The sequence below is a fragment of the Mesitornis unicolor genome, unplaced genomic scaffold (assembly GCF_000695765.1).
Source record: "Mesitornis unicolor isolate BGI_N332 unplaced genomic scaffold, ASM69576v1 scaffold1032, whole genome shotgun sequence".
Classification (NCBI taxonomy): Eukaryota; Metazoa; Chordata; class Aves; order Mesitornithiformes; family Mesitornithidae; genus Mesitornis; species Mesitornis unicolor.
The window spans coordinates 19,637-41,348 of record NW_010169606.1 but is presented as its reverse complement, the minus strand read 5'-3'; the positions used below and the strand labels follow the sequence as shown (position 1 = coordinate 41,348).

General features: G+C 37.8%; 1 protein-coding gene across 1 annotated transcript in view; it reads right to left on the bottom strand.

The window, feature by feature from the left end:
• PECAM1 (platelet/endothelial cell adhesion molecule 1) overlaps nucleotides 1–21,121 on the bottom strand; it is a 30,461-nt gene extending 9,340 nt beyond the window's left edge. Inside the window, exons 1-14 of the mRNA XM_010179374.1 lie at nucleotides 20,897–21,121; nucleotides 20,729–20,755; nucleotides 18,626–18,919; nucleotides 17,378–17,677; nucleotides 17,014–17,283; nucleotides 16,366–16,626; nucleotides 15,100–15,381; nucleotides 12,073–12,354; nucleotides 11,557–11,664; nucleotides 10,647–10,674; nucleotides 10,084–10,154; nucleotides 9,369–9,425; nucleotides 6,960–7,028; nucleotides 2,361–2,417 (exon numbers count right to left, since the gene is read on the bottom strand). Of these exons, the coding sequence (XP_010177676.1) occupies nucleotides 2,361–2,417; nucleotides 6,960–7,028; nucleotides 9,369–9,425; nucleotides 10,084–10,154; nucleotides 10,647–10,674; nucleotides 11,557–11,664; nucleotides 12,073–12,354; nucleotides 15,100–15,381; nucleotides 16,366–16,626; nucleotides 17,014–17,283; nucleotides 17,378–17,677; nucleotides 18,626–18,919; nucleotides 20,729–20,755; nucleotides 20,897–20,930 (2,140 nt within the window). The 5' untranslated portion in view covers nucleotides 20,931–21,121. The remainder of the gene's footprint in view (nucleotides 1–2,360; nucleotides 2,418–6,959; nucleotides 7,029–9,368; nucleotides 9,426–10,083; nucleotides 10,155–10,646; nucleotides 10,675–11,556; nucleotides 11,665–12,072; nucleotides 12,355–15,099; nucleotides 15,382–16,365; nucleotides 16,627–17,013; nucleotides 17,284–17,377; nucleotides 17,678–18,625; nucleotides 18,920–20,728; nucleotides 20,756–20,896) is intronic.
• Between the last annotated feature and the right edge of the window lie 591 nt (nucleotides 21,122–21,712).

Genomic DNA, 21,712 nt, shown 5'->3' with positions numbered 1-21,712 from the left:
AGCTATCAGAAAAATGAAGAAAAATATTTCAGCTCAGTCACAGATAATTGCATCAGACATAACAACTGCTGACAGCGCTTCAGCTTCCTCCCTAGTGGACAAAAATTCTGAAATGCATAGACAACTCCTTGAAAAGACAAAATTGCTTATGAAGCACTCAGTTAATTCTAATTAAACAAACCCAAGCCACAGTAGTTACCTACAAACAAATAATCATAAAATGTTACATAGGTCTTCAGTGTTAAATCTGTCAAACTGTGTAGCTGACACCAATTCCCACATAAATGTAATTTCCCTAGAGGACACATTTGTCTGAACCATTAACTTCCTGAAGTAGATTGTACTTGTTGGCATTTGCTCAAAACTCTCAAAGAATATTGAAACATAGTGAAGATCATAATGGAAACCAACTTTGCACCCACTAATAATGTTCAACATCTTTCACAATTGGCCTTTAATACATTTACATTAATATATATTAAAGTACTTAAGAAGACAGATCTATTTCCTAGGGATCCTCCACTGCATTTATACTTTGTCACCTTGCAATCACACAGCCTATCAAAAATCAAAGTAAATGTTACATCTAAATAGACTGTAATGTAGCTATCCAAAGCAACTGCACAGCTATGTGATGCACTGCTTATCTATTTGAAACACTTTTCCTGTGTATCAGTCAGGAAAAACAGACGTGATTAAAACAATAAACTGTTACTATGTTTCCAAGAATAACTGAAACTGTAGCATGTTACGCATAGAAGAGCAGGTGGACTGCAAGATTAAGGGGCGTTTGCGTATCATCTGGCTAATTCAGTTCAGTCTTTCAATCATATCTCAGTTTATTGCAGTTCCCACTTTATGGCAAGCACAGTCTTGGAAGTGCTTTGAATTATAGCTCTGCTGTCCCAACCTTGAGTTTACACTACAACTCCCAAAAACATCCTTCCAGTATATAACACTTATGTCAGAAATAGGAATGGTGAAAGGTGTAATAATCAGCTTCACACCTTGGCACAGAGCACGCAGTTACACAAACAGCTTCTGCAGCTTGTCACAGGTCCAATTCACACTCACTGGAAAAGGCTTCAGAACATTAATGGCCTTTGGGTTTAGCTCTGGAATAAGCTGGTTTTTTCCTCATGATGCTGCCAGGTGATCCTACATGAAATGCTTAGCCTTGTTCTTTAGTGTAAAGGATATTCTGCTTTTCACTGCAAAGCTATGAAAAATGAGTACAACACACAGGCTCAGCACCATCCAGGAGTCAGGATTCTGAAATTCTGTTCCCAGTGTTGTCACTCTCTAAACACACCGACCTACACAAATGACCTAATATCTCTGTTTATGCAGCTGTAAAATGGAGATAAAAAAATTGCCTTGTAAAACCTCACAAGGGAAAATTAAGTAATGTTTTCTAAAGTACTTGGAGACGCTCACGTGCAAGATTCCCTAGAAACAGAATACTGTGTCACAGCAGGTGGGAAATCCCTTATAAGATAGAAAAATAGTAAATTAAAACACAATGATAAAAAATTAAAAATAGCACATAACAAACCCAGTAGGTAACATGGATGGGGACAAAACCTGAATGGTTTACAGCCCTAATATTTACAAATCTAGACTTCCTAACACAAAGAGAGGAGAGGAAATCCTTTCTGATTCAGTCTTTGACAAACTATGAAGAAATGCTTTTAACCTGCTGTCTCTGAACTCGTTACTGCCAGAACATTTGCAGACAGTAACTGACAGTAAGCTGCTAATGCCCACATACAAAGTCCGTGCTACAGGAGGTGGAAGGGTAGAGTGGCTGGCACGTTCAATCAGATTCTTTTAAGCACCATCAAAAATTAACAACCCACCCTACTGAAGTGGGTGGGTTTACTGCTTTAAAGGTTTTAGGGTTTGTTGTTGGAAGCTTTATAGATATTTGCTGGGGTTCTATCCAAAACCACTGTAATTTTACAACACATTGCAAACATGCTCAACTAAGAGGAAAAGTGCTGTTCATGAGGAGTTTGAGATAACACGACATAGCATCGTAATTGTTATCAAGGCATGTTCAGATTCAGATCCAGATATATGGCCCAACTACTCAGCAGACACAGTGCAAAAGGGCTGATGAAGTAGATGTTACAAACATTAATCTCACTGCATTAAATATCATTGGTTTATGAGAAACCATGAGGGTGTTATACAATTTCTCAACACCTGTGATTTTGTAGCTGCCCTTTGGTACGTTCCTACGTGACTTGGATCGCTTTTTATGGCATTTATCTTCTAAACTATTCAGTCACAAATTTATCCCTAATCTCTATACAAATGCTTCCTTTATGTGTTTAATTTTTCACTAGCTTACTTACCATTATTAGCTTTTCTGATTTCACTATAAACTGTTTCAGTCCCCTTCTGTACAGGAGCTGGAAAATGTATTGGCACAGAATCAATTTATTTTCCTTTTTTAAAATGTTTGCCTTATGAAAAGCTCCTTAAACAAACAGAACACACTGTTTTACTTTCAGAGGAAGCAGATACATAAGCAGCAATGACCCCGTGGAGTCTGTACGAAAAGGAACTACACCCCCTCCCCCAAACCCAGACTGTGAGGCTATGAGAGGGAGACGTCTCTCCCTCTATGTAAAAATGATAATGAAAATAGGCTTCCCTTTCTAAATTTGACATTAACATTCTAATAATCTTCTCAGCTTATATTGATACTGCTTTAATTTTACAGAAACAGCTAGCATTAGAGTTTCTTCAATTTTTACTAAGGATTTAGGGATCCTAGAGCTGAGATCTATCATTTGGAAGACCAACTGCACCCCTTTTAGCAACTACCCTGATGAAATCTTATGGGCACAGAAATAATCTCATTTGCTGTTCTTTGAGAAATGCCTCAAAAGAATATTTGCAGATTTCACACTACACAGATTCCATTTGGGTCCTATTTGGGGAAGGTCTCCTCTCTGTTCCTCAGCATGGTGGACTTTTCCAATAGTGCACTGAGATCAGGCAGAGATAGCAGGAGTGAAGGCTAAGAAGACATGTGGAAAGATAGAAAGTAAGAAGAAAAAGCAGACAGAGAAGACCTGTGCTTCAGAGAACACACCTGGGATACTGATGCGATCTTAGACACACAATTTTCACACTCTTAGGTTTACAAATAAGCCCCTGTAAACCTCTGCTCTTGTATGAGATGGAAAGCAAAAGGCTCTCCCTTTTTTGCTGTGTAACACCTGTGAAAACCTATCCACAGAGTTTTGATTCTCAAACTACACTTACCCCAGTAGGGAAGGGGCAAAGCCTTGTCTGAAGGCCTGAAAATAGCAAGAACTCAGTTTCTCTATGGTCCGTGTAAACACAGCCCTGGCTAGTAACAGATTAGGATAATTTCCTTGATTTCTTGCACAGTTGCAGATAAGAATTCCTGGATAAACACAGCAAAGCAAAAGGGCTCCAGAACTCCGTGCATTTAAAACCACTTTCTTCATTTGCCCTATGCAGGCAGAGTCTAGGAGCTTGCTGTTCAAGGATCTCAAAGTGCTTTAGAAACATTCATTCATTTCAGTTAAACTGACTCTCTTAGAAAACATCAGAATTCTATCAAGATCACCTCCAATTTTTGTGAATCTTCAACAAACCAAGAAGTTAGATTTTTCTAGTTAAAGTTAAGAAAAAAGAAAATAAAAGAAAATTGTTATTCCTTCTCTGCAAGAAACTAGAAAGAAAATTCACATTTCTGGATACAGAGTTTTGTACTTTAGCTACAAAAAAAACCCCAACATTTAAGAATTCAGACATTGATCTGCAGCCAGGCTCAGAATCAGGACTATTACTGTTCTGTGTCGCTCTGAAGAACATAAGTGTCTTTAATTTCCCAAATTCTAATTTTCCAAAGCTAATCTCATTTTTTTAAAATTCTGTAAAGCATCCTTTAAACGTTGGGAGCTAACACAACAGAACTGAGTTGCAAAACTGCTACTAATTTAATCAAGAGTAGGAATTACACTTCACTGAGTGCCTAATCACAGCTTTCGAACTTGCAGTTTTAACACGAACTTTCTTTGCAAAATAGTCTGGAGATCTTGAAGCGCATTTCATATGCTTATGGACTTCTGTTTAAATGATCAATTCAATTTCCAGTGAAGCAACAAGTAATCTTCTCAGAGTTTTAATGAGAGATAACTCATTTTGTTTGGAACACATTTATTTTTAGCAGCTTACAGTCCTAAATCTACTCCTCTTGACTCTGTGGAAAGACATGGAGGGAGGCATTTCCTTAGCTTGCTTTTTTTGTTTGCAGACCCATTTTAATGCATTGCGATATAATGCCACTGCCCATGTTATTTTCTTTGTTAATCTTCCAAAAATCGTCTCAGCACTGAAAAAACGTGCTAGCAGAAATTACTTGCATGATTTGACATTTTGTTCCCACTAACTTTCTCATGTTGCCACCCTGCAGATAAGTAACGCGCTACAAAAGTAAAAGGAAGAGCATGTTCTTGCTCAGCCATGATTAGCAGTTTCTCCCTTCTCACTTTAGGGATATTTCCTGACCTTACCTCAGCACTGGCCTTTGGTTTTGCTTGAATTAGCAGTAAAGGGCCTAAATCACTTTGCCATCTTTTTGCTCAGCTAAGCTTTAGAAAAGATAAGCACTATTTTTCTGTCAAGCATATAATCTCCATAAGTATTCAACTTAATAACTCTCTAGAATTACCACATCTTTAAATATGAAATTAACATTCTGCAATGACTACCCCAAGTAAATGTTGCACTGTGTAGCCCCAGCTCTACCTTGTATTTGCCTTGCCTCTTCACCCCTACTTCAAAAAACAAGTATCAGGTTATTCTCATACGGAAGTTTTAAAATAAAGCAGTGAAAATTTGCTTCTAGCAAGCTTATCATTCACAATCAGTAACACTGTAATGAACCCTGCTTTTTGCTCCTCACACAGAAACACAGTACATAGAAAGTTCTTGATGCGCAAGCCTCTTCACCATTATAATGTGTTTTAAAGTACTTCCGAAATGACCAGCTAATGCAGGCGTGGCTGGAGAAACAGGGTGAAAACATTGTTTTCAAATGTAAGTAGTTCTTTTCTGTCAAAAACAAGATGTACATACTTCTACAATTATAAACTTGTTTTGAGGCGGCATTCAATTATTCCTGATTCCCAAAAGTGACATAAAGACTACTGTTATAGCTTAGATATTGCAGTAGTCTTTCACAGTACACAAAATATGACTCTCCTGCTCCTGAGATGAACATTAGTATTGACATAGACAACAGTGGCAGGAAGAACAAATGATTAGGAAGATAAATTAATTTGAAGTTAGTCCTGAGAGACCAAAGAAATCTGGAGTTCCTCAAATGGCAGAAGGAATCAGACTCCACATGCAGCCTGCAGGGTGAGATATGGATGCCCAGAGAAAAAGTGATCTACTCTGTCTTCATTGAGAAAATGGGTGGAATCAAAAGAGGTGTTAGAGGGATTTGGAGCTAGGTGATAAACTGAAAGGTCTGTTCTCTAAGAAGGACTGGCCATAACTCACTGACAGACATGGAAGAATATTATGATTCCAAAAAAACCTTGTACAATAACACGAACATGGCAGAAGTATTGGTGGCAGTCCTACAGCTGAATTACTTTTGTGGTTACACACAATTACCACAAGGGTATATAAAGCAACTTGGCTTTGCTTCTCTTTTCCTAAGAATAAATCTCATCCTGTTCTCATTGTGATATGCAGTGCAGATCTGAAAGAATTACTCTTACAACTTGGTTTCATACAACTCCTTGGCCTATTAGTGTTAGCCCTATTCTGAAAAAGAGTACAGTTATGGTATCTCAGTGCAGAATTTAGCAGAGGTGGATAAACAGCATGCTTAGAACATGGGGAAAACTCTGTGATGAGTGATACCAGCAAGTGAAAACAGAGAAAGAATAGGAGGATTGGCTGTTCCAGGAGTGCTTTGCTGCCAAGCTTGGAGAGTGAGCACTTTTGCCCAGACATCTGTATTGCTAACTAAACAATCATGTCTCTGAAATTAATGAATGGTCCTTCCTACCAGGAAAATGCAAATTTGTCCATTTCTTCCTCAGTTTGCTCCTCATTCAGCTAAAGCAAAGAAGCTAGAGCATAGCATAAATGTCTCTCGTGCATTTAATTCACCCTTAGCTACTTGAAACTTTCCGTAAATTTCTGAAATATTTAACAGCTTTCAACGCAAGGGCATAATGAAATCACAGTTCTCCAGATGTCACAGAATGACTGAAGTGTGCATTTGGGTGTTGAGAATAAATTTCAGTGGATATTTCTCCTTCAAGGTTGCAGAGACATGTACCTTAGCCTCATGCTATGAGGTCTGGTTACTGTTACTGTATAGCTACAGGCAGGAGGCCAAAGTTATCTGGGCATTGATGCTGTAATTTCTCTGTTTGATGTGCCACAAAGTCCAAGACGGTCTCCAGGCCTCTCCAGACTGACAGACTAACTCTACACTCGTCTCATCCTTCTCTATCACATGGGAATTACAGCTTTGACCTTTCAACCTTTATAAAGGAGGAAAATCCACAGCTTCTGTTCTCCCCATTATCATACCCTGTGTGGCTAATCCCAAATGGCTCTCGGTGAATTTGGACTCGATAACATAAAGATTCAGAGCAGGCTGCCTTCTGTGCAGAGCCACAGCCCCAGCTGGGAGCCCTGCTCTGCACAGACCTCCTGTGGATGGGAAGGGCAAGTGCACAAGAGGATCCCAGGGGAAGGAGAGCTGCAATGAACAGCAGCACGATTGCCACAGCACCATCTGGATTAAGGAGTGAGTGCTACTGGCATGAACCTGTCATGCACACAAAACACTTTCACAGGTGCCTGTATCAGACCAGTGTCAAGGAGTAGCAAAATGCCCAAAGTTGCTCCCAAAACATAACCATAGAGGCCAGACAGTTTATTACCTCTGTGAGGATCAAGCGTTGATACTTCAACTTCAGTGTACTCCACCTCAGCACTCTCAAGGTCAGGTCCTGCCCCAAAAATATCAACAAGATGTTTCTTTGTAGGACTGTATGCTTCAATTGAGCTGTGGGCCTGATCCTGCTGCCACTGAAATTAATGGACAAGTCCTCATTGACATTGATAGGTGCAGGATCAGGCCCTACTTATGGCAGATATCAGTTACTCTGCTAAGAGTTGTATGGCCAACCCATTCCTAGGGGTTATCCCAATCTGAAACACAGTAGATCAACTTGAGTCAGATTTCTGAAACTGTGGGACATGCAAATTGTTTCTAAACTCTTACTTTCAATTTAACACCTTCAGAAGTGGCACAATACAAACAGAGCAGGGAATTATCTGAGATTCTCCCATATTCCTGCTCCAGCTCCTCTCTCTTCTTCTCCTCTTCCCCCCCCTGCTATTACTTTTTCCTCCTTTTCTATGGCTGCTTTCTGTGGCAGGACACTTCCTATTCACCACTGTCCTCACATTTAAAGCCTTCTCTAGGTCTTTCATGGCCTCCCTCATCCCCTCTTATACTCTCAATTTCTGCTTTGCCAATAAGCAATTTCAGCATTGTTCTCTTATGTTGCCTTTCACTCTCTGACAGAAAGCCTGACAACGATGAGACACCTGATTTCCTAAGGCTGCTGGCTGACAAGTACTGGCTATCAGGGTACAACAGACACCAGAAACAGCCGTTGATTTCTAGTTTTGGTTTTGTTGTTTATTTGTTTTTCTTAGGGTAGAGATGACTTCTTACGAGATTTCTGTAAAAGTTGGAAGGAACCACAACAGTCGTCCAGACTGGAATCCTGCAGTTGTTTGCGGATTTTTTACAACAGAAATTAGAGAAAGATCTAATGACTGGAACAACAAAGTTTTGGAGCAGCCTTTCAATAGCATTGGTAAGAAACAAAAAAAAGGTAAACAAAACAAAAAGAGTGTTTAAGGTAGCATATTAGTTAATAACAAATTTTAAATGATAGGCTTCCTCCAATAGCAGTGATTCTGAATGATCAATCCAGCCCCATGTTTCTATTTCTAGTGTCTGTATGTTTGTTTTGCATGTGAATGTCTCTCTAGTTCTAATTTTGCTTATTCAGGCCACAATGGAATAACTTCCATGCACCAACTCTGAGCTCCTTCCTTTTGCTTGTTGAAGTAAAAGCTATGGCCACACAAATGCAGAACAGTTATTTTTAGAGGTATGCGAATAATAGGGCTGTTTTTTCACATCTGCTAGAGAGATTTGCAATAGCCCGGTTGGTTTTAATGAAGCTGCCCAATCCACAGTAGATAAGGATTGAACTCATTTATTTCTGGCAAACATGCAGATCATTAGACCCGAGCCCATTTCATCTGCATCAGGTAGGGTACAATGTAAAAATAAGAGCCATTGAGCTAGAGTTTCCAACGGTTGTTTCCAAGCTTTCCTGTGAAATTTAGCGCAGCACTTTTCCTTTAGTGTTGTGGTACAAAGCTGCCCTGCAGCAGCACTCAGAATTGCATCAAAGAATTATTGATTAGAAATTTCTGCCACCTATGTTGCATACAGGCTTATACAGGGGTCTAGTTCCATGCTCTGGACTAATTTTAGCTTAACTCTGATCTTTCGTTACACTAGATGCCTTTCCAACTCTCTTTCAACTTATGGTCCAATAGACAACCAAGTCAAAATGGACTATAAACCATCAGAAATTGCACCTAACCCATGAGAGTACTTTCACATCAATATAAAACAAAAATATATGGAACAAAATATGCTTTCGTATGGCAATACCCACATATTTAAGTACTATTCTTTGGCTATCTTAAAAGCTATCTTCAATTCTTGAAGAATACAATGTGCTAGATAATGTAGTACTTCATGAAACATTTTAATGAATATATATATGGTCCACATGGTGTCTCAAGGTATTTGGCAGGTTATTTTCTTCAGATTTCATAGCAGATTATTTTTAGGTCTAATGCTTAAATATTTCAGAATCTGCAGAAATGAAGAAAGCACAGAGAAGTAAAAGAAGCAGTGGAAATGATTTAATTTTTGTTAAAGTTCAGAATATTTGTTGCATAGAACTTAAAATTTTGAGTCTAATTTGTATTTTTATAATATCCTTCATTAGATGTCCTGGAATCCAGCACAACTAATTACACTTCATAATGCAGCTGGTAAATGGGTCATATCATTGTCATTTTGCACGTAACGAAAAAGAACTAAACTCAGCAAAGGACAGAGCCTTCCCTGCTAACAAAGAGAAAAAGGAAATGACTGGACCTATCTAATCCTGATTGCTACCATTAGAAAACATCACAGCTTTCAATCATAAAATACTTTAAAAATCTATATTGATTAAATATGAAATTACCTTTACTCTCATCTGTTGATTTCATGTGATTTTCACCATCTTCAATGTAACTTGATCCTAAAACGTTAAAGCAAAAGCTGAGCTGACAAAGTATTTATTATAGCGAATCAAATAAATGCAAATTCTATTGTCCTTCTGTTTACATATGAGAAATCTCGTTTTGGATTCACACTTAAGACATTTGTATAACACATGTGTGGCTTTTTACATGATCAGCTAAAACACCCAAGGATTAACTTTGGTTATATCAGGTGCTGTAAACAGCATGTCCAACTGTCTTTGTAAACTGCATCGAGATCCTGGAATGCAAGGTGCCAGCCATGGCAAGTTAACATTGGTGTACTGTGGCCACATCACAGGACCACGTGGCGCAACTCAAATTGCCTCTTTGATATAATTTTCTTGCAGCTGTGCCAAAACTGTCAAGAACAGAAAGTAATTTTCTTTTACCATGATTTCTCCACCTGTAATACTGTTAACTGATTGCCAGGTAGAAGTGTCCGAGAAGATTTATAAACCAATCTTTGTACAATAGTGCTCATAAAAAAATGTACTAAGACAAAATCATAGAAGATACTTGGGAGAAGGTTATTGGTATTCCTCTGTATTCCCAAAACACTGGGCCCTATCCAAACAACAACCATGTAAGTCCAAAACTTTAAATAAATGTTTAATTAAGCAAACTCACTTATAGTCTTAGAGCAAAATATCCTACCTGAATAATAGTCTCCATCATTGTGCTGTCTTGTCAGTTTTTCACTTGTCAAGTTTGCAGCCAAGGCAGAACTGAAAAGCAAACCAATAAAAGTTGATGTAATTAACCAAAACCACAGTTAATAAAGACATGATGATATGCAAAGATCAGTCATCTTCTATGCCGACTACCACATATCTTTAACTATTTAAGCTAATGTAAATTTTGCCTTTGTCTTTAAGAGAAGCAAAAGAAGCAAAAGCAAACTTTAAAGTAAAAAAAAGGTCTCTCTTCCATTACTCTTCTTTAAGACATCCGTATTTTTAATTGCATATCTAAATGCTTTCAAATACAGGCCTGACATTCTTCCATTTCTCTTAGCTGGCCTTTTTTTACTATATTTAGAGTATTTCCTCATCCTGTTGTTGTGTTAGCAGGTGGTACACAGGATCATAGAATGGTTGACAACCATCTATTGTCTGCAGGTGTGTGCCATAATAAATGACAGTCATATATTTTGGTGGAAAGCCTCCAGCCCTTTAAACAGAAATACTTCACCACTACCACAAAGCAAGCCGTCTTACCCAGACATCTCCATGGATGGACCTTTAGCTTGACAGAGAAAAATAGAAGTGTCTATTAATAGATTGCACAAGTAAAATAACGTTAAAGAAATAATCAAAACAAAAATATACTGATTATTTATTCAAATCAGAATAATTTCTCTTGGCTACCACAAAATTAATTACCTAGTGTCTTACATCCTGTTTATCACCCAGACCCCTTAAATGCCTCTTTCACAGAGAACCTAAGATCCCAAACCTCCAACTTTAGCCTGGAAAATTTAACCAGTCTGGGACATCCAAATACTCTGAATTTTCCCACATATTTTGCAATGTACTGCGTATCACAGGATTTTAATTTAAACCACATTTACTTATTTTCTGAAAGAACAAGATCTGATACCTTAATGACAAAAGACAAATCCCCAAGTGAAGTTGTATTACAGTGTGGGGAGAAAAGAAAACAATCCCACAACCCAGTAATCTTAAATTTGTTTCATGAGGACAAGAGAAGTACCTCAATTACACCTGAGCTGGGACCCCAAATCAAATTGTCATAGCTCTATAAGGGATCAAAAAACTCCTCAGGCCCTGTCTGGCTCTGCATTGCATGGGACTGATTTCCAGACCTAGGACTGCATCAGAACAGTGCAATTCTGGCTGATCTCCAATAACCTTCGCTTCACTGGTGCCTTCCCAGCACCATTGGTTTCATGCTCCCATTCTGTCCTATGTACTTGGAAAGCTTCAGCACACTTCCAGCTTAATTTGGGCCACGTGACATTTTAAAATAGATTTTTGCTTTTTAAAAATCTGTACTTAGACACGTACAGAAGCCTTACCCGACACAAGCCTTTGCTTCTGAAACAAATGCAAGTTTTTAATTGTAATACATTTGTTACCAAAGCAATAGAAGGGAATCATTCATTACCCTTTTTCTTCTTACAGAAGAACCACCATAAAGCGAAAGTTACTGCTCCTGCGACAGTTATTAGGACTAATCCAGCAATGATTCCTTTCTGCCAACCCGCTAATATAACTGGAAATAAAACAGACATGTTTAAGAGACATGTACAGGGATATGTCATCACTATCAACTTCTGCAGTTCCTGACCTTTCATTTTACTACAAACTTGCCTTCTTACACACAGGAAGAGCTTTAAGGAGACTTGCATGGAAAGTTCCTCAGTGAGCCTCTCCCTTGTGACTAAAAACTCAGTACAACAGTGAGTTTTAGCTTGCATCTGGCTCCTTTGGCATTTGAGCATCCCTTAAACTTTTCTATGTACATTAGACAATCTCTATTGATAAATGGATCTCTCTGTTTAACTTCTGACACCGGTGGAACAAAAACAAGTAAGGGAGTTATACATAGTAACATCCCAGATAACGTGGCCTCACCGGTCATGAGGACATAACATGCAGCTTATCATAAAAGTGAGCTTACCACTGATGGTTATTGGATGGCTTCTCACGTGCACGTTAGCTCGATTAGAGGCCATGCAGTAGTACGTCCCCGTGTCCTGCCTGCTCATTGCTTCCTTGCGCCACGTGACTCTGTCTGCATATTCACTGTTTTCAAATAAAAGAACTTCGTGATCAGTTTTTCTAAAAATCCTGAAGTGGATTGGCCAAGATCCTTCGTTCACAGAGCAGAGAAAAGCAGTCTCACTGCCATCTTCCACTTCTCCATACGGAATACTGCCCAAGCTGGCATTCTTGACTGGTACTATAGAGGAAGGCACAAAGAAAACAAATATTAGCACTATTATAAATAACTTTAAGAATAAAATATTGTATTGTAGAAATATTTGCTTTAATGCCACTTTCCTTAGTTAAACAGCAACTGAATGCATAGCATTAATCTTTCTGAACAGTCTTTGCCAGACTGTATCCTCTAGTAAATACTTTTCTACTCCCAGAAATAGAGAGGGCACTATAAAGAAACAAAGCAGACACAGAAGGAAACTATATCCATTCCACAGAATTCACTCAGTCTCTTGTCTCAGATGCCTTTGGATGCTCTCAGGCCCCAGCCTACAAATCATTTAGCTTTCAGAAATAATACACTCAGCAGTTTGATCTTGTAAATAATTATAGCTCAATTTATGTAGCTATGCTTTCCCAGTTATGTAGAGTTATGCTATTACATGCCAGCTGTATTATCTTTCTTGTAACATTTAATATACAATAGCGAATATCAACAGATAACGAATCAAGTTCTTCAAAGGCATAAGCACGTCCCAAATTCTAATGGTTACAGAATATAGAGAATTTAGTTTATATTTGAACAAGCTGCAAGAATACGCATAGACAAAACACAGCTTTTAAGTTTGCTGTTTTACAAATTAAGTATATTAGCATATACAGAGCTAGGAGCAGATGAGCATCAGCACTTATTATAATTACATGGGCAAAAAGTGTACGTATATTCTGTGACGTGAGATGTAGAATGTTAATAGCTTCACAAAATGTTCTGGATATAAAGCATCTGTTTTGCTAAAATCCCTAAACAAAATTTCTCTGGAAATATTCTAAACGTTTTTGGGGCAGAACTCTGGTACAGAAGCAGGAGGAGGAAACAAATCTGATACCAAAAGATGCGAGTCATGAAAGGTGTATTTGTAATTGATAGGAAGCTAATTTAGATAAAAGACGTGGGTTACTGCGACTGATCTCATGATAGAGAGGATTGCTCTGTAAAACATAAATCTTCTTTCAGATCTGGTACAGACAGAAAGGATGGAATACAGAGAATTTGAAGCAGTCACCTGTGCAGTGGTGGACTGCAGAAGGTTGGTTCACCAGGTTCCAGAACGTGACTTTCTAATCAGAACTTGCAATTCGTGTCAATATATCTTGAATCAAAATAGTCAATTTTTTTAAAAACATCAGACTGACCAAACTGACCAACTTTGAACCAAGGTGACACTACTGACACACATTTTGAAGGTGTTACAGGCAAATTATTATTTCCCTTAATAAAATACCTACAATTAGTTGGTTCCTTCCATAGATCAAGAATATTCTCAAGTCCTCCAGGAACAGCACCACATCAATGATTTATTTCCACTTGGGTAGGAGACTATTATTTCTGCTTACCTCATTCGCTATTAAAGGCAAACCCAAACAAGACTCTATCTGTTTGTTAGGGATCTTCATCTAGTATAGAAGGCTGCAGTATGTCTCCTCAAACAGATCCTCTGTTCTCTACAATTGGTTATTTCAGATTTTAAAATTAAATCCAAGGTCCAATCCGTATCTTGGGTACAGGATATCCAAGAAACATCCTCAAGCTCTATAGCTAAACCTATTGTTAACAAGTAAGTTTTTTGGGCATGCAGGAAACTCCTTGCGATGGGGACAGAACGTATCTAAATCAGTGACAGAATTTTCTTGGGCCAAACCTTTGAACCACTGGGATCTAAATCAAGAACTGTCACATGAAACCTCACTACCACCTGCTCCTAGTGCACCAAACAAATCCACAGAAACATGGTATACTGCTTAAAAAAATCCTACCAAGACAAGACGCCCCTTATACACATAATGACAGGGAAAACATATGCACATGTTTTAAGAGTTATCAGTCCTGACACCCGTCTTATGTAGCTTTCTACAGAATTATTATTTGCTTCTGTCTCTCTTCATATCTGCCAATAGCACACTTGGCAAAAACACAATAACAAAATCACAGCTTTTTCACTTGCATTCCCCTTCTTGGAGTACTGTTAAGGTTTCCAGCGTACATCAGACATCGTGTTTTCTTCTGTGGACTTCCAATTCATCTTCTTTTTAAAGCTTCAACTACCAGCTTCCCTCACAGGCAGAGGAATTTTTCCTTTCTACTTCACACATATTTGTAGATCAGAGATTTTGCTCGTATAGAGTATCCAGTATACAGTAATTCCTAGTTGCTAATAGGGCATAATAATAGACTGACTTTCAGAACTACATAGCAACTGCAGCTTCTGGTGTTGAACATATGCTCAGTGCCTCTGAAAACTGCAACTAACAACAGAGGTATTTAGAGGGATTGCTAAAAGTGTGACTGTATATCATTTACCGGGAATCCAGCTAGCCCAACTACTGTAGTGAGTAAAATCATAGGCTAACTCCAAAATCATTACGTTTACATTTAATCCAGTCTTATGAAAATCAAACATGAAGAAAAAGAATCTGGTCTTGAAATTTTTAATCATTAAGTTTACTAAAACAGCTTCTAGAAGATTTCAAGTCAGATGTGTTTTTAACATTAAAATAAACTCAATAATAGTTAATTTGTTTCCGATCACTATCAGGATTTTTACTTCAGTGACAAATAATCTGTGATACAGATCACCAAGTATTGTTAATTCAAGTAAACAAAATTTATAAACATTTCATATCCATTTTGCTTCATCCATCATTTGCTGCTGCAGTTTCAAAAATAAAAAGATGGTATTAGACAAGAAGAAGAATTAAACAGGCTTACCTATTACTGTGATGTTTAGAATACTGCTAGTTTTCACACCACTGGAATGATTATTTCTAGCATCACATTTGTATCCCCTTTTGTCATTTTGTCTAATATTTTCATCCAAGAATGTGGCATATGTCTCATTAGTTACTATTCTCCTAACTTCGTTTCCTTTGTAGAATGTGAACGTTATTGGCGGTGTTCCCGTCATTGAACGACAGATTAACCGTAGAGTCTTCCCTAACACCACCTCTGGCAAACCATTGACAACAGAAAGAGTTGGCTTGGAGACTGGAGCTAAAAAGGGAATCAAAGCAAAAAAAATGTTGTAAATTATACTGCATAAGGTCAAAAGATACACTGTTATTTTATAGAAAATATATGAATACACGATGTTTAGCTCGTCTGCACGCACAGTGTATATCCTTCATCGATAGAGTGGAAGCAGGAGGTGGCTTGAACAAAACAAAAACATAGATACTAAAAGATATGTGACTTAGAATAAAATAGCATACAAGGAGAATGTAAAGAAAACAGAAAAGAAGGATCAGTGACACAGCTGTGAATCATCCAAACTCCAGAACCAGCTCTGACCAAAGAAGTAAGTCTGTAGTGCAAACGTATATGCCACTACCATTGCATGTATTACCTGAGATGGATCCTGCAGCACCTAATCAGGGACCTCTGCTTCTGCAGCACAGTGAGTCACAACCCAGTTAATCCCCTGTTACAGACATGAGAACTAACTGTGCTTGTTCCATGAGAGGGAAGGAAAATACAGTGTTTATAATTAGCGTGCTGGTGAGGGGGGGGCAGGTACTGATAGCAAAAAAACCTTGGCTTTTCTGGAGCAGAGATCTCCAGATGACCTCTGGCTCTCATGGCTCTCTGCCTGGAGGGCCAGGGGGAGGGATTCAAGGCAGATACTGAGAGAGGTTCAGATCAAACTGATGAGTGAAAGGTTTGCAGAACACTCCCAGCTCCCGCAAATGGTAATGAATGAGAGCTTATTTGGCACCTAGCAGAATCAAGGAAGACATGTTTACTCCTTTCTCCTATGGCCAGCCTTGGAAAAGTCTGGCTTGATTAGATTATGATATGCCAAATCCTCTACAGTGAAAGATTGCATGTGCATCTCACAGAAATTAATACTGCAACTAATGGACACTCTGTTAGTTAATTGACTAGAGACAGATTCTGTAAACAGATGTGCTTATTTATAAACTTATGGTTTTGATTTTTCCCCTCCTCATTGCATTCTAAACCTCTGTATCCACTCACCATAAACAGTTATCCTTACAGGATTGCTCTCCTTGACTATTCCTTTTACTTCAGCTTTGCAGATAAAGGATCCAGTGTCATTCACATTAACTCTCATGGTTAGGTTTCTAGAATTTTTCAACCAGACGTCTCCATTTGAATTTTTCCGTAATATAGAGAAGTTAGCTTTCCGAAAACCACTAATGCTGCAAGTCAAAGTTAATTCTTTATTTTCATCCAGCTTACTCATAGAAGCAGTCAATATTGGCTTAGGGAATAACTCTGCAAGATAAAAAGAGAATGAATTCACTCAAACTGAGCCTAAAAGACTAGGAATACCTATCTCAAAGCATACAGAATGAAGAACATACCAAAAGTTCACAATGAGGGAAAAAACTCAATTATTTTATTTTCATATAATAATATTTTCAGGAAAAACAGAAACTCAGCAGTCTCTTGAAACCACTTCTCATATGTGTTATTTGAAAGTATTCTTTCAGTTGGAAAACACTAGCAAAAATGAGAAACTAAAATGTAAATCTAAATAGCCTTTAACTTAGGGAAAATTTACACTTGGATCTGGAGGTTACACTTAGATCTTGAATTCTATGCAACTTAAATTTAAATATTAATCAATTGAGTAAAATCTAAGATGAACAGAGGTGTTACCTGACACAACAACATTCAGTTTGGTGGTTTTAGACGCTCTCCCTTGCTCCACCTTACACAGGTATTCACCACTGTCCTCTAGAGTGGCTACTGCAGAGTATTTCAGATGTTTCTCATCTCGTACACTGTTCAGTATTGTTTTGTTTTTCTGGAGTATGATTTCAATGTCACGCATTCGTGCTACCACAGTAGAGCATTCAAACTGTATTCTGTCTCCTTCTGTAATATTAGTTGATGGCTTGGCACTCAGAGTAGGCTTTATAAATGGTTCTGCAAGAGAATATATATATATATATAAACTCACGACCCAACTTTTTAATTATAGCAAGCAAAGAAGTGTAAAAAGAAAAGCTAAGCAACTTACCCCTGACTGTAACAAGGGTTTTGTTGCTGTGTTCTGTGCTCTCAAATTCAAGTTTTACATTTCTCCTACCAAAGCAATCAAATTGTAAAATATTATCTCCCTCTTCCACTGAAAATTCCACTACGGAAAAATTTCTGTACGGTTCAAATACATGTTTTTCTTTAGGTATTGAATTCATCTTCATTTTTCGGAAAAAGAAATATAAAGGAGGTACTTCTTCTGGCAGCTCACAGCGTAATTTCACAACTTCACCCTCTAAAACCTCTTTTTTCTCAGCAGTCAGGATTGGCTTGGTCATTCCTTAGAACAGAAAACAAGAAATCAAATAGAACATTGAATAATCCTAAAATAAACGCTGTCTCTAGTGACTATGATAGTGATTTATGCTAATTTACACATGCAAATAATTTGCAAGAACTGAGCTTTTGAAGACAGTTCCTTTGATGTGGGTGCATGCCAAGGCACCTTCTGAAGAACAAAATATCCCGTGAGGGTAACACAATCTTGATGTGATGTGTGAAGTATGAAACCGCTGTTTCGAAGGTAAGACCACTTCCTCCTCAGTGTTCCCTATTGCTACTCAGAAAGGAGCAAGCGAAGAAACTAAATGTCATCCCAACTTCTGTACCTAGAGGTACAGCCCTCTGAAGAAAAAATACAGGCCCTCCACAACCCTGTAACTATTTAATGCTGAACAAATTGTTTCCAAATTGCTTTTCCAAGGGGAATAATGTCATTTTCAATCAAGAAAGAGAATAGATGCAGGTGATCCTTGTTCTCATAAGAGATGAAAGAACAAGACTGATATAACATTGTCTACAAAAGTAGCCCACAGTTGTTCCTAGCTTTGCCAATGGCTGTCACAAGGTGAGAATCTCTGTGCGCTATTTCCAGCTTTTCCAGTAATCTTCCTGCTCCCCATCATGTTTATGGTCTGTAGGCACAAGCTTTCACAAATACTACTTCCTCTAGTCTGTGGAACAGAGGCTCAGGACAGAGGGGATGGTGACACAGGAGAGACAGACTGTGTTCCTATTGCTGATCTGCCACGTAGCCTTGGGACAGCAATTTCATTTCCGTGTCTTAACATGACGATTCAACAGTAAACTCTTGTAAAGTACTGAGATGTCTATGAATAAAAGAACACTTTGCAAGATATCCTATTTAGCACTACTATTACTTCCCCTGGCAGGTTGTTCTCTTTTAGTACCTATCTTAGAAAACAGCGGTGTTTGAAGCAATACTCACCTGTCACCCAAACATGCAAGGAGTTACTAGATTTTGTCTTTCCATCTGCTTCCACAGTACATTCATAGTCTCCTGTATCTGAAGATCTAGACATAGGTATTTCATATCGTGCATCTCCTTTGTCTGATACAGTCATGAATACAATATTGCCATCCTTAAAAACTGTAAAATTATGCTTCAGCTGGAAATCGGTACTTTTGCTAATATCAGCATGGCAGACAATTGACAGAGGAGCTCCATTCTTCACTTTGACAGACGGCTGAACCTTGATTTCAACAGAGTTGAAAGTAAAAACTTGATGGGGAAAAAAAAAAGTTATATTTAATTTCAATTAGTCCAACATAATTCTGTTATCTCAAGCTGCTACATGTTAAACACAAAGACTAATTCATTGTACCCTAGTGTTGTAATTTTTGTGGTCAGATCTCACAGACGTTGACAGTGGTAGCAGCTTTACCTGCCACTGCACAGATAAACCAGAGGAAAATACTGATCATCACAGCACACACTGTCCAGCTGCAGTCTTTGCCTTGAGGGATTGAGAGAACCACGGATTTGGCCAAATCTACTAAATTCCCTAGAAGGCACAGAGGACACTGGAATACTTCTTGGTTTTCCTTATTTCTCATGGTTTGTTGTCTTCAACTCTAATTGGCAGGAGATCTGAGAGGTGAACAAGAATCTGCATTTATACTTGTCTGAATAAACTGAAAAATGACAGTAAAACCCTGCTTAGAGTTGTATTAAAACCCAAGTCAATTAATACCCAATTAGCAGAAATCCCTGAAGTTATCCCAGTAATTTTATCTGAAAGTAAGGTCAGGGTTATGTCATTCAGCAAATTCCACTTTAATCATGTAATCACAAGGTTGGGATAATCTTAAATCTCTAGTTTAGGATAACAGGAGCATAACAGAAGATATTTGGGTTCAAGTTCTGCAAGCAAACATGAACATGCCTTACTTTACATTGTTGGCAGTCCAGCAATCATACCGTGAAGATTTCTTAGCAATCAATTTGAATACATAATCATGTGCAGAAGCATATGCAGAAGCAATGCTTTCAATTAATTTAAAATTTAGATATGTAAGTCCCTAAAAAAAATACACTGAATACAATATTCCTATTTTTTAAAAATTAAAAATTTACAAGCACTTTAAGAAATTAAGCTTATAATATAATTGTTATATATAGTGCTTTGCTGTTTATAACCACAGCGATGATAAATAATTTGTAGTTTAAAATTCTATAATTATTGGAATCATGGTATAATTAATATTTTTAATTCACACAGCTAGATTAACAAGTATAGAGAGAGATTTATGAGTTCATTCACTTTCCCTTCCTTTAGAGCTTACAGCTTTTGGATATGCCCATTTTGGTCAGGACTTACATTAGAAATTTGCTACTAGAACAGGAAAACTTTCCTACATCGAAAGAAGTCTCTTACCATACGCATTTACCAGCTATTTATACAAATTGTCCTTGATAGAGAGAGTTTGGGGCATAAAACCAATACAAAAATTGCCTTTTTTTTTGCATGTGAGTAGACTACATGACGAGAAGCAAATGTTTCTCCCTAGTGATGGTAAAAAGGAAGTATGTGGAGTGTACGTGCTGGAAGTCACCAAGATCATAACGTAAAAAGTAAATGCATTCCTTTCAGAAGGTAAGTTCTGTCCTCTGCTCAGACACAATCTTTTCTTTTGCAAGAAGAAGAGCAAGAGAGACTGCCCTCAACTTATATTCTATAATATTATCCTATGTCCTCGCTTTTGGGCATGAGAGGGAATTTTTTAAGACCAAAATAAAACGCTGGTAATTAAACGTATGCTCCTATTTCTTCTCTTGTACACCTCAGTAAAGCAAATTACTCTAGGAAAGATATCACCAAAACAATTTTTAACTATGAGCAGCACGGCTCTCATTTAAACACTATATGGTGAATCATCACCAAGTAATAACTTTTTTAACACAGCCAAGTTTTGAACTGAGCTATAATACAGCAAATCCCGATAATCTCTGTTATGGATGAACACTAACAACTGAGGAACTAGTTAAATTATTTCTTTTAGATCTGTATGTGAGAAAACCATTACCTACCTCTCTCCTGAGTGTAAAGTCCTGAACCTGGAAAAAAAAAGAAAAAAAATGTTATTTTCAAAGCCTGCAGATTGAGAGACAGTAATGGGAAACAGTATAAAGCCCCAACAAGCCCCAGATGAACCAGAAACACATGTATCCACTCAGATATTTAGTTATCAAACTTACACTGCAAGAAAATCACCAGAAGAGCAAGATACATCTCGTTCCTGAAGAACAGACACTTAATTCCAAAATAAAGCAATATTCATCATCAGAGGTGATGGCTCCAGGTACCAAAAACAGGTTGGGTTTTGTTCCTGTTGTTTTATGGAAACAGATACAATTTTGCCATGAAAATTTGTAAGTTTTCACAGATCTTCAACAGAAACTGGCTGGATCAAGTAATCGTTCCCATTACTGGAAACTGGAAATGGCAAACAATGAGAATCTATCTGCTGCTCGCAGGCAGATTACTGTTCAGGAAGTGACTGGACTTTTCCTGAGGGCGCCACCAAATGCATTTGCTTTGTTTAATTTCTTAAGGTGTATGAAAAAAACAAGAAGTTCCAATGACATTTATCCTGCAGTTCCTGTCAATACGGGTATTTTTAAGCCATGATTAACCATTTATGAACACAAATTACCTTTGCTATTTCACCTCAGCATATCCTTGAGCAAATACTTCCCTTCATCCTGACACAGAGAATTCTTTCAGAGAATACAAGTACCTAATTATTCATTTTCCCCTTTAACTCCATGTCTAGGTCTCTCACCTTTGCTGTGACAAAGAACAGCTTCACTATAGGGTGCACAATAAATTCAAATTATCTCAGAAACTGTAACTACTGTTGTGTTAGACTAGAATACTGACAAGCAGATCTCACACGACCATCGCATAGCAAAAACATGGAACTGCAGAAGATTTTATGTAGTTAGGACAGCACAAAACATACACAATCATAAAACTTAAACCCCACAAGAAAAGAACCAGTTGGAGTTTCA